Genomic DNA, 16,190 nt, shown 5'->3' with positions numbered 1-16,190 from the left:
CAAACAGAAAATTAAGACACTGACTAATATTTTTTGGGGTCAAAACATCACTTGTATAATCCTCTGTTGCATTCACCAGTGCTTCAACAACCTTGTAGAAAATTAGATTAATAGGTGTTGATTTTACAAGTGCTCCACTATCTTCTGCTGCCTTAAAATCTAATTCTTTTTTCCCCCAAGTATTTTCTTATACCTCTGGCTTTTTAGTAGTGCTGTTGCTGACATGGAGCTGCAGAGCATGGGCAGCAGGTGGGACAGCAGCACTGCTGCTCTCACAAATAACCTGCAGCTCTCATCTCCTGCAGCCCGCTGCAATTAGGCGACTTCTGTTACTAATTGGTGAGCAATCCTGCCGTTCCTTGCTCCTGGTCCCTCCCTCCCTCAAAAGGAAGGCGTGACACAGATAAAGGTGGGGCTTTGCCAGCTGAAGTATATCAAAACCTGCCTCCTGGAGCCATGACTGCAGTAGGATTGGTGGGGCACGTCCTGGAGGCTTTGGTAAGTCTGTGGTACGTGATTAGACATTGGATTGTTTTCTGTCCTTATGAGTAGAGACTCTGAATTTGCTGGATTTGGGGTAGTGCTGCAGCTGGAGTTTGCCAACATGCTCTGCTTTCTGAGAGCTTTCACACAGAGCCAGTTGTGGGATTATGTTAAACGCAGATAGTGGTTCCATTTATCTGGAAGCTGCCTGGGAATGGAGGCTGGTGTTGCTTTCTCAGTTGCGGACAAGTTTTTAAAAGCCTGTTTAGAAGTCTCTTTAGAACTAGCTATTTTTTGTTACTTCTCTTTCTTTTTAGTCACCTCCAAGCTGAAGATTTCCTTGGAATATGCTCCTTCAAGTGCTGTGGAAGTCACAGTATTAGCCTTTACGTTTTAGAGGATTATTCTGGTGTTTTTCTAGTGGCTATTACCCTCAATATGTGTTACTTTATAAAGTTATGCTTTAATGCGTTAAATGTCTTATACATTTAATTCAGTGGGTTGAAATGTGATAGAAAATGAACCACTTGCCTGTTCTGTGGGCTGCAGCTTTGTCACATCTTTTAAGATGTGTGTAATTGCTGTGTTATCTCTAACACTTGTGGGGTTAATGGGTGTCCTCCCTGATACCAGCCAAACACTGAGCTATCAGTGATGCTTTTCAGAACTTGAATTTAAAATTAAATCCCACGTCTTCAGGGCTTCTTTGCCATCTCATACTTTTTTATTTGCAGCACGTTCATTCTTATCAGTTCTGCAGCGAGGCAAACTTGAAATCCTGTAGTCTTTGGAATTAATAATTTAATACCCTTTCCTTTTAATCTTCTCTGTACGGTTATGTCCGTAGCCAGTTTCCTGGTGTTAAACTTATTAAACAAACCAGCAACGCAAGTAAAACTGTCAATAAATAAGTTCCATAGATCACGACCAAAGCGTAATTTCCCTCCACGGAGCTTTTGTCTGGAATTACAGCTTTGAAAACATCTTTACACTGAACATTAATCATATGAAGTGATAAGAATTGCTTTCTGGGTTATTAGGAAATATGTCTCCCAGTGCACGGTTGCCAGTATCCTCCAGCCTCAGGTTTCCATCCCTATCAGCTGCCAAGTCCCAGTTTCCTGGGGTTTCTTGCAAACTGGGCCTGACAAGGTGTTTTTTTTCATGTCTTTGTCTCCACGATGCTTCATTGCCAGGTTGGAGCCTCTCTGGGCCCAGCCATCCATCTCTTCACTTTCAACTTTTTGCCTTTTCTTGGGTTTAAATCACTCCTATCCTGTGCAGAAGCTGGGAAGGAAGAAGAAGGGTTTTTTCCCATCACTTAGCAATGATGGAGATCTCAGGCATGCTGCAGAATTTGGGGGAAGTAGGTGAGGGCTTCTACCATGCACAGTAAACAACGAGTCAGTCATGCTCCCCCGCAGCACAACATGATTTTCAAAGGATTTTTAAAATAACTGTAAAATATAAATATATGTCGTTATGTGGAATCTTGCCTTTTCTTTCTGCTTTGGGGGTTGCCCACGTCACACTCCCATCATCTTATTTACAACTGCAGCTTCCACAGCCTGAGCCATTCCCGCTGTGTCAGGTGCCCTAAGCAAATTGTTTCACACTTACCGGTTCTTGGCTCTCAGAAGTTACGTATTTACAGGGAGATGGCTCAGCAGGGCGGCAAGACGAGTATTTCTGTGTCTGGGAGGGATGCTTTGTACCATGCAGTGGCAGGATCACCCCAGAGCACACAGCCAGAGGTAAAGGCAGGAGAGAAAACAGTGTTGGAAGGACAAGTGGACTCTTGAGTTCTCCATGTAAGCTGGCTGGCAGCTTTCCTTTCAGGAAAAGGCTTTTTCCAGTATTATTCAGAAAGCAGCATGAAGGGAATGGAAGTATTTGCAGTAGAATAAGTACAGCCTTGTTCTGTGCTTTGCTGCAAGTGCAGTGATGCTCCTTCAAAGACGGTGAGTTTAATACAGGGATGTGTTTTAGAGGGCACCTGAAATCAATTTGCTCCCAAGGGTGACTTCCTAACTCTTGGATCCAGTATCCAGTCCACTCACTCTTAGGACTGCACGTGTTGACTGTGGTTGTTCCAGGCTGGACAGACCTGTGGGATCGCTGCTCAGGTGCTGCTGGAAGCTCCTGGGTCACTGCTGGGCCAGGTGCTTCAACACTGCAGTTTGTTATCTTTGTACTCCAAATGTACCCGAAAATCCCCTTTCATTTGTAAATACACTGGGTCAGGTACTACTCAGGTGCACGAACCCTGAACAGCCAAGTCCTGAGCGTCCCATCAGAGACAGAGTTGAGATTTGGGCATGAATTGAGTGGGGTGGCATATAAGGTGTGTTCCTCTCTCAAAGGATGTTGCCTTGGTGTTCTTTTGGAGTGGGGAAAAAAAGAAGGAAGTCTCTTTGAGGTATGAAATAACAGAAAGGATTGGTTTGGAATGTTTTGTGTTTTAAGGATTGATGTACTGACTAATTCTGTATACTGGATTGAAATAACCTCTGCCTTGCCTTCCCAGGGCACCAAGTGTCCTTGCTGGTGTCTGGTGATAGAAATCTGCTCCTCCGTCCCCCCCTCTGCCGTGCTCCTCCAGGTTTCCATGGGCAGCATGAGGCACCGAAGGAATGGCAATTTCGAGAATTCCAGGCTCCTGTATTCCAGCATGTCCCGCAGCATAGACGTGGCCGGCAGCGATGCCGTGAGTACCTGGGACCTCTGCTGTCCTGGGAGTGGGACGCTGTGGCTGTGACTTGGGCCGTGTCAGGAGCAGGACGATGGGTTTGTCACTTCTCCCTTTGTGGAGAGGTTTTCCCAGCCAGTGCCCTTGGAGCAGGAGCAGTGATTTTGCTGACATGATGAATCTCTTAAGGAGATATTGCATTCCTTTGGATCCCTGTAACTGTTGTACATCCTTAGTCCCTCCTGGTTTTAAATCTTTTCTCGTGTTTCAGAGAGATAAATCTGTCCAAGGAACCACACCGACCTCCTGAGCAGCTTGCTGGCCAAGGCAGACAGCACAGAATTACGTTAAACACCCCTTTATGCCTGAATGATTTGCTGATGGCAGCAGTTGTCTGACAGATTCCCTGCTCCTGACCGGCTTGCAAGAGGCCTAATGGCTGATTCTTGGGGCTTTAGCAAGTGCCTCCCCCTCCCTTTTGTCTTTTTGGTCTTGCACCATTGTGACTTCTACTGGTTAAATACGTTCCTTTCAATTTTCTTTGTTTTGGATATTATACTTCTCATGTTTTTTTCCACTTGGAATAGCTTCCTCTAGTTGCCGTTTACCCACAAGTGTTGTGTCAAATTGGTAAAAACTCAACTGTGTCTTCCCTCTTTGTCCTGAGCTAAATCTTGCCTTGCAAATCCGAGCAATGCCTGAAAACAAACAACCCCCAACCCTTTATCAGCAAGCGAGAATTTCTCGCTGCTTTGGTAGCTTGCAGAGGCAGGTTAGGGATGAATTTGCATTCCCCAAGTGTGAAAGCTTCCCCTGGGCTCCTGGAGTTTCAAGGTTAATAGAAGAGTTAATGGTTAAACAAGGTGGAGAGGCTTTGTATTCCACTGAGCTCCCATAAAGCACGACTTGAAGTTGTTCAAATCTCCTTCGGGGGTCTTAATGTGTTGAATTAAAATTGCCTCTACCCTGGAAAACGTTGTCTTTTTTTTTTCCTTTTATTTTTTTACTCTTGGGAAGGACCAGTGTTTGCTGTACTGTTTTAAGTAGTATCTTGGTTTAAACTGACTATGCTGCTACTGAGGTTTCTTGTGTTTTGTGAGTTATCAGAAAGAAACTTAAAAAAATTATTTTCCAGGATTTGGCCAACTTCATCCAAGAAAACTTTAAGAAGAGAGAATGTGTCTTTTTTACAAAAGACTCCAAGTCAATGTAAGGAGGTACTTTTCAATTGTTTTGCAAGGCTGGGGGACCGGGAGCTGAGGGTGTCTGTCTTCTAAGGCAGGGAGTAAACTGCTGGCTTTTTTTTGTTGAGAAGTGAATTCAGCAGTGCAACCACACCTTGATCTGGTTCCTCTGAGTTACTCCATAAGCAACTTGATGCAAAACTATGGGTCTGACCTTCCAGCAGCTTTGTCACAGGGTTTAATATCAAATACCCTATTTGAAGCATAACTGTAGCAATGTATAGGTCTTTTTAAGGATGCAGTACTGCTATTGGTCTGTACCAATGTATGTATGTATCAGAGGTTTGCATAATTTAAGTTTTCCTTTTAAAGCCAAATCACAAATATCATGCACAAGCCTTTACAGCAAAGACAGACACTAACTAGGTTTTGCTCAGGCTGATGTTCTCTTAAGACAGGATATTATCCTGGCTCCATTTTCAGCCACAGGTACCCGTGCAATGCAAGTTTGGGGACCATAACCTTGCTTTCATGGGTTTTTTGGTTTTTTTGTAGTCTCAAGAGAAAAGCGATCAAACTGATGCAGCTGTAAAAGTCCTAATACAGAGCTCTCAGGGCTCTCTAACCCCATTCTGCTCTGAAGCTGGGAGGAAAAATGCCTTGGAGAGAGCAAGGGAAATTAGTCTTATTTCAGAAAGTCTTACTTAGGGTCCTCCTCTGCCACCTAAAATGGGGTGTCTGGCAAAGGACCAAGGAAGGATGGAGGAGCTGGTTCCTCCCAGCTTCTCCTCCTCCAGGCCCACAGGGAAAGGGTTTCAGAACTTGCTGGGTTATTTTTGTCTGTATATTTTTAAGGTGAACTGGTTTGATTTGCAGCAGAGTGCAGGAAGCCTCTGGAGGGGAGAGGCAATGCCCCCTTGTCCTTGCCCTCCGAGGGAGCAGGGATGTGCAGAGCATTTTGCGGATGGTGGTGCAACTTTTCCTAGGAAAAGTTCTCCTAGCTTTTCCAACTAGTCCTGCACAACCACTTCCCAGTGCTGGGCAGAAGCAGGTTATGGGGAAGGAAGCAGGATTAGATGCTTTGTCAGGTGGCAAATCCCAGTAGCTACAACTGGTTCTGTAGCTCTGCCTGTTGCTTTCCTTGCTGCCAGAGCTCACTTCTCTGTGCCCAGGATAACTGTGATTTCCTGGCTATTCCCTCTTTTTCAGGGGAAACTTATGTAAATGTGGATACCCTGAAAACCAACACATAGAGGGCACTCAGGTTAACACCAGTGAGAAATGGAACTACAAGAAGCACACAAAGGAGCTTCCTACCGATGCCTTTGGGGACATTCAGTTTGAAAACTTGGGAAAAAGAGGCAAGGTAAGTGGGTGTATTAGGGGTGCCCATGAGGCTGCTGTTGGGTGCCAGTGGAAGCCCCAGGAAAGCAAGGAAGGTGAAGTGGGTTTTAGCCTAATGGAAGGAGTTAGGCTGCAAAGGAGACAAGCTGGTTTCTCGAACCCTGAGAAAAGGTAATAAAGAATAACTTCTTCCGTGCTATTTGTTTCCTAGGCTGGTGATGGGAGTGAAAAGAAATTAAATTATCTGTTGCTGGGCACAGCAGGAGAAGGGGTGAATGAGGGTGATGCTCTAGTATTACTTTACATCCACATGGACCAACTTGCTCAGGCCTATAAACAATTGAATGTGGAGTATTTCCCAGGGTGGAGATCCAACAGTAACAGTAAATTCTGGAGGGATGCAAGAAATCAGTGGAACTTGAGAGGTTTTATTCTGATTGCTGTTTTTTTCCTCTGCGTTTTTGCTTGGAGTGGAGACAGTGGAAGGGAGTGAGAGGGGTGGAAAGGAGAAAGGAGCTGGTGTTGCTGTTTGTCATGATTTATGCTGATACTGCATGAGGAGTCACATGTGGCTGAGCTCATCTGCCTCCTAAAAGACTGATACTTCCCACCAGTGCAGCTTGCTTGAGACACTCAAACTAAATGAGGAAAATCAGAGCCCACTGTGAAAATTAATTGGGTTTGTTTTATGCAAAGTAGCAGAAATAGGAGGCATTTCAGTGGGAAATAAGACTGAGAGTTTTGAATCACGCTTAGACAGAGCTGAATACTTCAAATGTTTCTTGATATGCATATTTTAGTTTCAATACAGTGTTGTAAACTGCTGTGTGACTTCACTGGAAGAAGAAATATGTCACCCTATTGCAATATTTGAGAGTTCTCAAAGCTTAAATGTTCTTTCCTTAGGTTGTGTCCCCCCTTCCAACCTCGGAAATCAGATTGTGTGCCCACAGTTGTTTCATGAGGACTCTCAAGGCCACTGTGCACGTTTCAGAGCATACTTTGTTCAAGGCTTTTGTCTCCAAATCCATCCCATCAGCACGCTGGCTGGAGTCACATTCCCTGTTTTCATTCCCTTCCTAGCAAGGCACCTGCTACTCTTAGAGATTGCAAAGTATTTTTTGTTGATCTCATGCACAGTGGGCAGAATTTCAACCCCAAGGTGACCTAAGAATTGCTGTCAATGATCAGTGAGGGATGGGAAGTTTTATAGCCTGAGTGATGCTTTTTAGGAGAGATGAGTCCTAAAAAATTCTGATCAGAAATCAGATGTCCACAGACCCATAAACAGGTTTCAGGACAGGCTGAGAGAGCTGGGATTGTTCAGCCTGGAGAAGAGAAGGCTCCAGGGAGACCTTGGAGCCCCTTTCAGGGCCTAAAGGGGCTCCAAGAGAGCTGGAGAGGGACTGGGGACAAGGGCCTGGGGTGACAGTACAAGGGGGAATGGCTTCCCACTGCCAGAGGGCAGGATTAGATGGGATATTGGGAAGGAATTCCTTCCCTGTGAGGGTGGGGAGGCCCTGGCACAGGTTGCCCAGTGAAGCTGTGGCTGCCCCATCCCTGGAAGTGTCCAAGGCCAGGTTGGATGGGGCTTGGAGCAACCTGGGCTAGTGGAAGGTGTCCCTGCCCATGGCAGGGGGATGGAACAAGATGTGCTTTCAGGTCCCTTCCAACCCAAACTATCCTGGGATTCTATAAAAATCTCTGCCCTCAATAAGTCCTGCTTTCGAGCTCATTGTTCCTGCTGTGCTGCTCGAACCCTGTAACACCCAGGGACATCACAGTTGCTGTGTTTTATGTTCTGGGAGCTGTCAGTCCCCAGAAGGCTTCTCTGAATCGTGGCCATGGTCAGGAGCAGGATCCAGCAGCACCAGGAGATGGCACCGTTGCACTGAGGAGAAGGGAAGTGGCTCAGCCGAGGGGCTCTGATGAGGTTTGCCTTGGGTGTAGTTTACTGGCTCATCAGTTAAATATACTGGTAGCCTCCACTTTCCTAGGGGGGACCCTCTCCTGAAAAACACCCAAAGCTTTATGTGGCTGAAGCTTCTCAGAGCAGAAGCTGAGGGAGACCCTTAGCTCTCCTGTGTAGGTGCTGCAGCCTGCCAGTCATCCTCTGTGATGTTCTGTTCTGAGCCAAATGCCACTCCTCCTGGGAACCTGTCCTGGAACACAGGCATATGTTCTTTCATTCAAGTTCAGCGTCGCAGGGACTTTTCTTCCTCAAACGAATCCTTTGGTTTTGCTCTCCTGTAAATACTGGGCAATCTGTACAAGATCCTCCATGATTCAGGTCTGAGCTGCTCCCTTTCATCCCCCATATGGGCTGTGTGGCTGTCTGCCAAAAGTCCACTGTGAAGGGGCTCTTGAATAGCAAAGGAAGACAAAGCCAGAGTTCAAGCTGTACTACATGTTTGATACAGTTATGTGTTATACTTGAAACGCTGCTATGGGTGTGTGTTGTGACAGGGCCACCACACACATGGAGCCTGGAATTTGTAGTTCGTTAAATTAAATCAAAACACAACCGTCATTATTATTAGTTCCCTTGCAATGGTGCTTCCACTGATTTGTGATGTAAGCTATAAATAGTATTGTTACAGTTGAAATTGTCATGCTGGTGGTGTGCTCATCCCTGCAGTGTTCCTCTGAACCCGGGGTCAGTGCTTTTGCCCTCTCTAGAGGAAGGTGGGTTGGGCGCCTGGTTGCAGGGGAAGGATAAAGGTGTTTTGGAGGAGGAAACAAGGATTTCATCCTCACTTCCCCTCATCCCTGCTGGCTGTTGGAATGAGGCCGTGCACTAGAGAAGAAAGCACAATCCCCGCTCTGTCCCCAGCCGGGACTGGGATATTTGGTTATGCTGCTGTGTTTGTTCTCTCTCTCCTCTCACCAAGTACATCCGCCTGTCGTGCGACACAGACTCCGAAACACTCTACGACCTCATGACCCAGCACTGGCACCTGAAAACCCCAAACCTCGTCATCTCTGTCACTGGGGGAGCCAAGAACTTCGCGCTCAAGCCCCGGATGCGCAAGATATTCAGCAGGTTGATCTACATCGCCCAGTCCAAGGGTAAGGACCTGCTTTTGTGCCCATGATGGTCGATCGCTGCAGGATAGTGTCAGAGAGGCAGCAGCTCAAAGGGTGAGGAGGAAAGCAGAGCATTCTGTTTGCTTCTGGCTGGCTGGTGCGTTTGGGACACGTGTGACTCTGTGGTTTGGAAGTAACAGGGTTGAGAGTTAGTTGTGGGGTGCCCAGGGTAGCATAAGGTGAGTTGTGTAACGCATCTTTTGCGTTTAATTGAAAAACAAGCACCTCCTCTAAGGTCGTGAGAGGGGGTTGGGTGGTTGTGTCTGAAGGCAGGGGAGCGCGGGCGTTTCCCTGCGTTCCCCGGGTGACTGGGTGTTGTTGCAGGGGCCTGGATTTTCACCGGGGGCACTCACTATGGGCTGATGAAGTACATTGGGGAGGTGGTCAGAGACAACACCATCAGTCGCAGCTCGGAGGAGAACGTGGTGGCCATTGGCATAGCGGCCTGGGGCATGATTTCCAACCGGGACACCCTCATCCGCGCCGCCGACAGCGACGTAAGGAACGGGGATCGGGGAGCGGTTAAGGTTGGAATAGACCTTTATCAAGTCCAGCCACCAGCCCAGCACAGCCACTGTGTTCACCACCTAACCGTGTCCCCCCAAGTGCCACGTGGATGGGGCGGTGGGAAAAGAAAGAGGAGGCTTGGCCTCAAAACATCAGGTGCTCTTCCCAGAACAGGAGGAAACTGAAGTGTCTAAGGCAGTCACACACCTCAGGCCTGGTGAGGGGGATTTCAACTGTGCCAGATTTGAGCACGTCTGTGTGGAGGTTCAGCAGCCCTAATTCCATGTCTGGTGTTGCATTAGGGAATGACCTCTTCCATGGTTATTCTAGCTCCAGGAAAATCCCTATGCACTCACCCAGAGTGGGGATTCCCACTGACTTAGACAGGTTGTACCTGCTGCTGTTGTTAAGGATCTTCATTGATACTGTCATCCAACTTTGCATAGCTCCCCTTGTCTCTTGTCCACTAGACATTACAGAACATGTCTAAAAAACCGTCCCACTAGATAAATAACAGCAGATCAGTTTGTTGAGGGCTCCAAAGATGTGCAAGGGTTGAACTAGATGATCTCAGGAGGGTCTCTTCCAACCTAAAAAATTCTGTGAGGTGTTGAAATGATGTGTGTCTTGGGGATGGTCCTGTGCAGGGCCAGGAGTTGGACTCGATAATCTTTGCAGGTCCCTTCCAATTTAGCATATTCTGTGATTCTGTGAAACTAAGTATGCCACAGATGCAATGTTTTTGGTGGCTGAAGGAAGCATGAATTTAACTGGATCTCTGAAAGGACTAAACTGTTGCAAATAACTTTGACTGTTCTGTTGGCTGAGGTGGAGTTACAGGAGGATCATGACAAATCAGGCAGCTCTTGTAAAGAAAAACTTTCTCTGCAAATATTTATGCTGTGCCCCTGTGCTACCTTCTGTCACTGCCTTCTGCTGCTGTTGGTACTGCCAGTGAGCATGTCCTGAGTCAGGAAATTTGGACTCCCAACTAATGAGGAATAGCTGGTGGCTTGGGGTTCAGCTGTCATGGCTTGTCATAGAATCATACAATGGTTTGGGTTGGAAGGGTCTAAAAGCCCATCTTGTTCCATGCCCTGCCATGGGCAGAGACACCTTCCACTAGCCCAGGTTGCTCTAAGCCCCATCCAACCTGGTCTTGGACACTTCAGGGATGGGACAGCCACAGCTTCTCTGGGCAACCTGTGCCAGGGCCTCCCCACCCTCCCAGAGAGGTGTATCCTTGTCCTGGGAGGTCTCTGTGTTCCCTGTCCCTGGGTCTCTCTCAACACTGTGCTTGTGCTTCTAGGGAAACTACTTGGCCCACTACATCATGGATGACCTCAAGAGAGACCCACTGTATTGCCTGGATAACAACCACACCCATCTCCTGCTGGTGGACAACGGCACCCACGGGCACCCGACCACGGAGGCCAAAGTACGGACCCAGCTGGAGAAGTACATTTCGGAGCGGGTTATCCCAGGTTCGTGTGGGGGTCGGGGTGCAGACCTCCTCCTCCTCGTCCTTGCATGCTGGGGGGGGGATGCACAGCGATTTCCTGGGAATGACAAAGCGGTGGCAACGTCCTGTGGATGCTGAGCTGGAAGGGATGTGTGTGTGTGTGTGTGTGTGTGTGTGTGTGTGTGCGTGCGCTGTGTTGCATCTTGAGCGCTCTACGAGCTACCAGACCTTTTCAGATCAACACCTCCCCTCATATTGCTGTCTTGATGTCACAACAAATGCTCCCATTCCAACCACACAGCCCTTCCCTCACCTCCTATTGGAAGCTGACCCTTCTACACACATCCCACCTGGCACTGAATTCTGGGTAGCTGAAGCACAACTACGCAGGAACTGAAATTAGGCTTTTCCCAAAATGTTTATGTGTGAGGGTGACTGAGCCATCTGCAACCTGCTCCTAAAGAATTTGTCTTTCACCCCCTTCTTTACCAAAATGAGACAAAAAAAAAAATCAAAGACCTTGGCAGGAAATTCTTAGTTAAAGAGTTTTTTTGGGGGGGGGTTGTTGTTTGGGATTGGGGGTTTTTTGGAATGTCTCTCGAACAGTAGCTTCTAGAGTTACGGGATTCTTAGCTTTCCTTTACAACTGAAAATGTTCTTATCACAAGTTCAAGATACAATCCTCTGAGCTCACCTTTCACTGAGACTCAAAATGGTCAAAGCAGTAGGAAAATACAATAAAATCAAGTTTTGGAGGAAAAAAATTTGATTTCTAGCAGGAAAAAGCTTCTGTTGGAGAAGCGTGTCTGAAGCCAGCTATGCAGAATGTTAGTCAAAACTGAGTTTTCCTTAAAAACAGGAAAAGCTGTTAATAACTGTGGCAAAATCAATGTCAAACTAGTTTTTGCATGAACTGCTTGGAAATTCTTTCATTGTACTCAGGAAAAATAAGTTGTTCTGCATTAATAGATTTAATCCTTGTCCTTCATTTTACTTTTGGCCTGTTTCACAGAATCTAATTATGGTGGGAAGATTCCAATTGTGTGTTTTGCCCAAGGTGGAGGGAAAGAGACTTTGAAAGTAAGTTTATTTCTTTTACTTATTTCCCATGAAGACAGCAAAATTGAAGCAGAGTGATATTTATGTTTTTTTTTGTTTGAAGAGGTGATCTTGGTACTTTTCTGTTCTGCTGTTAATAATGAAGTTACTCAAACTATTTTGCTTGGCAGGTGTGCTACCACTTCACTGCTGATGTTAATCAATTAGTCTGAACCACTGTGTGAAATTTCAGTTATCCCAGCCCTTCCTGTACGTTTCCTGGGTGTTCTGGTTCCATTCACGTGGTTAATTTTTGCTTTCCCACAGATAGGTTGTAGGGGAATATGGATGCAGAGTGTTATTCAGAGGTTCTGAGATGAAATGAAGGATCCATTCAGGTTTTAGGGGAAAGCTGTGCTCAAAAGGATGTGTTGAATGTGTCCATCTTCTTTTAGCTCTGAATTGCTGATGTTTAAAGAGAGGATTTGGCCATCACTGAAGGAACTGACTCTATGTGCCATGGAATTACACATATGTTATAAAGAGACCTCAGACCCACTGTTAAGCAATGACATGTAACACAGACTTAGTGGCTAGTCAGAATGAGTGAAAGCCTTGTTAAATCAAATGCATTATTCCTAGCAAGAGGTTCCTCTGGAAAGTAACTGGATGATGATTCAGTTAAGTACCTATGCCAGTCTCTTGGCTATTTAATAGAATCACAGTATTATTAAGGTTGGAAAAGACCTCTGAGATCATCAAGTCCAACAATGTAGCACCATCGTGTTCACCACCAAACCACATCCTCACGTGCAGTTTTGAACACTTCCAGGGATGGTGACTCTGCCACTTCCCTAAGCAGCCTGTTCCAGTGCTTGACAACCCTTTCAGTGAAGAATGTGTTCCTAATGTCCAGCCTCATCCTCCCCTGGTGCAATGTGAGGCCGTGTCCTCTTGTCCTGAGTTTTATTTCTCAGTGGCACTAAGTGCACTGAGACACCCGTGCCTGCCTTCTTGCTCATTTGTAGGTGAAGACCTTTTCTGAAGGAGTAAATTGGGTCTGTGATCAGCCCAAATGACACAGCAGGCTCCATGCTGTGGGGGTCTGGCCTAGCCAGGCCTCAAACTTAGCAGTGCTGGCAGGGAAAGGCTCCCTCTTTCTCAGCTTCTGTGAGTGATGACAAGAATCAACTTTAGCAGAGGAGAAATAAAACTGTTCCAAGCTTCTGTTTTAAACTCCCTGTGATGTAAAACATGCACTTCAGCTGAACCCTTCTTTAGAAAACCACTCTGATGTAGTTGGTAAGAAAAAACACCTTGCCTTTGTCACAGACCTGCTCCCCACTTGACAGGAGGAACTTGCCTGTGGTTTTGATGACTACAAGTTGATTTTTTTTTTTTTTTTTTTTTTAATTCTCAGAAAACTGTCTCATTGCTAATGTGTCTTTCCAGTGCTTGATGATAACTTGCATGGACTCCCCTTGTACAGTTTGCTGGCAGACAGTGAGTCTGTTTTCAGTGTAGTGATGCAAATGAAATCAATGTTTGCTGTTGTGGTCTTTGCAACAGGGGTAAGGGTCCTTCCATCGTGATTTCAACAAGTTTTTTTTCTTGCTGTTGGTCCATGTACAGCATTGCTGTGTGAGAAATCACGCAAGTGGCTACTTGGAGACTTTCAGTAACATCAGAGTTCGATGTTCTGCTGGCGCTACAGAAGTAGCGCTCTGTAAACGCTGCTGCACGTAAATCCAGAGCTCTTGCTCTCAGCTGTGGTGGTACCTGAGCAGTGCTGTGCCATAACCAGCAGTGACTGGAGCTGGCCAGTGTTATGTGACCTGAATACCATTTCCACTTGTCAGTTGTCCTGATTTGCCCATCAACTCAAAAGCTGAGCAACCTGGTCTAGTGGAAGGTGTCCCTGCCCATGGCAGGAGTTGGAACGAGGTGGTCTTCAGGGTCCCTCCCAACTCAAAACATCCTGTGACTCTATAAAAATCTGGCAGATGGTGATGTCTGCCCCTCAGTTTCTGTGGGACTTCTGTCATTAGATGGGTGATGTTTTAAAGGCTTGTCATTGATAATGTATGAGTGGACAGTAATAAAAATACTCTTCTGGACTGTGGGTTTCTGTTGCTCTCCAGGCTTTCTTACTCAGTAGCAGGCTCTAATAACACAGTCATGCTTCAGGTGATCCCCTCTCCCTCTCTGCCTCCCTAGTCCATCAACGTGGCCATCAAGAGTAAGATTCCCTGTGTGGTGGTGGAAGGCTCTGGCCGGATCGCAGATGTCATTGCGAGCCTGGTGGAGGCAGAGGGCACTCCTGCTTCCTCCTGTGTCAAGGAGAGCTTGCTCAGGTTCCTGCCCCGCACCATCTCCAGGCTCTCGGAAGAGGAGACTGAAAGCTGGATCAAGTGGGTGAGTGGGACTGTGGGAGCTGAAAGCGGGAGAAGGGTAGAGGGGTCCGGGGATATCTGGTGATACCTGTGGGATGTGCAGGGTTCCTTGCCATGTTATGTCCATGGGGATTTAAAAAAAAGGAAGATTCCAGACTCAGGGATCAGGATACAGGGAGGTGGGGGGCCCCAATCTTTTGGAAAGTCAGCACATGTCTAGACCCAGGAGAGCTAAGGCCAGATGTTTTGTGACTGTCGGCTCCTGGATGCTTGTGATTCCTCTGAAGCACTGGCTGCTGGATGTGTCTCTTGGCTGATGAGCTGGTTGGTGTTGCAGTTCCAGAATTGCTCAGAGAGAAAGGGTTATTGCTGCTGCTGCACAGACTTTCAAATTGCAGTGATTCTACTTCAGAATTCTGTCATTTCTTCCCTAAGCTCCTTTATTAAGGCATGCAGGAAGAAAACCATGGGGCAGGAGGCATTTCCCACCAGGAGTGGGATGTTTAGGGCTAGAGGCTTACTGGGGCAGTGTTTTACCACATCTCCACTGTGACTCTGTTAGCTTGATTTACTGGCTCTGTGTACATGGAATGCAGTTGAAGACACAGCACTGAATATACACCAAAACATTCTTCTTTTGCCCTTTTTTTGCCTCTTGGACCAGAGGTAGTCACCATTGTGATGCCATGTGTAACTGTATTACAAGTGTTTTCTGGAGGCTGGGAAGACTGGAGAAGTGAGGAAAGCACCTGCTGCTTTGGGTTGCTTGGCCCAGTCTCAGGAATGTGTTGTACCTCTGGTTACCTGACCCTCAGGTGGACCTGTTCTTACGCTTCTGCCCTCCTTAATGGGGACAGAAGAAAGTGCAGCTCCTGAAAAATCTGAGGCTGCTTTCAGCATTGAAACTGCCTTTGAGAAGGAGTTACCTTTTAGGCAGAAAACAGTTTCCAGCTATGCCATTACAAATTCTTCCTAAAGCACTACTCCAACAGTCAGGAGTGGCCAAGATTCTTTGTTTTCTGTGTGCTAGAATGGAAGTAACTCCATAAAGCTTCATTATGTGAGAAATTATCTCCGTTTTTGACAAAGCACGAGGAGGTAGAGACTGGTCTCTAACAAGTTGTTTGACATTTGTTGAAACTTGTGCTTCACAATCTTCTTTTTTACTTTATAAGTAGCTTCTAATTGCTGAGATTATATCTTTTTATTCTGCATAGGGGAATCAGTTATTTGCTGTATGTTCAGAGGATAATTAATCTTGTATTTTGGTGACTTTAAAATAAATCTCATTATTTGTATTTGGGCTTATTTAAATTTTAACTATTGGTGGAAAGGAGACTGATGAGAAGCAGCTTTGCCACAATGTGGTGGGAAATTTCTTTTTAAAATGCTCTAGGAGATCAACTACTAGACAACCTTGATTGCTTTGAAATGGAACTTTTTCTTTTTGTAGATCAAAGAAGTCCTTGAGAACCCTCATTTACTGACAGTGATCAAAATAGAAGAAGCTGGAGATGAAATTGTGAGCAATGCCATTTCCTTTGCTCTGTACAAAGGCAAGTAATTGTTTTTCCTGGTTGGAGTTTGTTTGGGTTTTTAAAATAAATGGGAAAAGATGGTTATTTATTTTCTAGAACAGTTTTCCTTAGAGCAGTGCCATCTCTCTACACTCCTGCCACAGGGTAGAGCTTGTCTTCATCTGGAGTGGTGTGGGCAGGCTACAGCAACATTGTGGGATCTGTTAGTGTGGGTGAGATCCAAGCCAGGTAATTGGGAAGGGATTTAGGAGAGCTCTGGGGATGCTGGTAGGGCCCCATTGGGAATCCTTTTGCAGGACACTGAGGAGCCTGAAGGAGACTCCTTGTGTCCTGCACGACACTTGTGTTGATTTTGGTTACGAGTGTTCCTGGCAGCTCTTCTGTGGCTTGTGTTGGACCATATTTATGTCTCTGAGCCTCCAGCATCCTCCGAAAGCCTTTCAGGAAGGTGGGAAAGACAGTCGG

The 16,190-nt window shown here is 46.3% G+C and overlaps 1 protein-coding gene across 1 annotated transcript in view; it reads left to right on the top strand.

The window, feature by feature from the left end:
• The first annotated feature begins 402 nt into the window (after positions 1-402).
• TRPM8 (transient receptor potential cation channel subfamily M member 8) overlaps positions 403-16,190 on the top strand; it is a 36,318-nt gene continuing 20,530 nt past the window's right edge. Inside the window, exons 1-10 of the mRNA XM_051791067.1 lie at positions 403-498; positions 3,011-3,190; positions 4,308-4,381; positions 5,566-5,722; positions 8,592-8,769; positions 9,112-9,284; positions 10,604-10,778; positions 11,769-11,836; positions 14,012-14,209; positions 15,641-15,743. Coding sequence (XP_051647027.1) covers positions 457-498; positions 3,011-3,190; positions 4,308-4,381; positions 5,566-5,722; positions 8,592-8,769; positions 9,112-9,284; positions 10,604-10,778; positions 11,769-11,836; positions 14,012-14,209; positions 15,641-15,743 — 1,348 coding nt within the window. The 5' untranslated portion in view covers positions 403-456. The remainder of the gene's footprint in view (positions 499-3,010; positions 3,191-4,307; positions 4,382-5,565; positions 5,723-8,591; positions 8,770-9,111; positions 9,285-10,603; positions 10,779-11,768; positions 11,837-14,011; positions 14,210-15,640; positions 15,744-16,190) is intronic.

Source organism: Manacus candei, unplaced genomic scaffold (assembly GCF_025592945.1).
Source record: "Manacus candei isolate 608988 ecotype Guabito, Panama unplaced genomic scaffold, ASM2559294v1 h1tg000029l, whole genome shotgun sequence".
NCBI classification, from domain to species: Eukaryota; Metazoa; Chordata; class Aves; order Passeriformes; family Pipridae; genus Manacus; species Manacus candei.
This window is presented reverse-complemented; position numbering and strand designations above follow the sequence as displayed.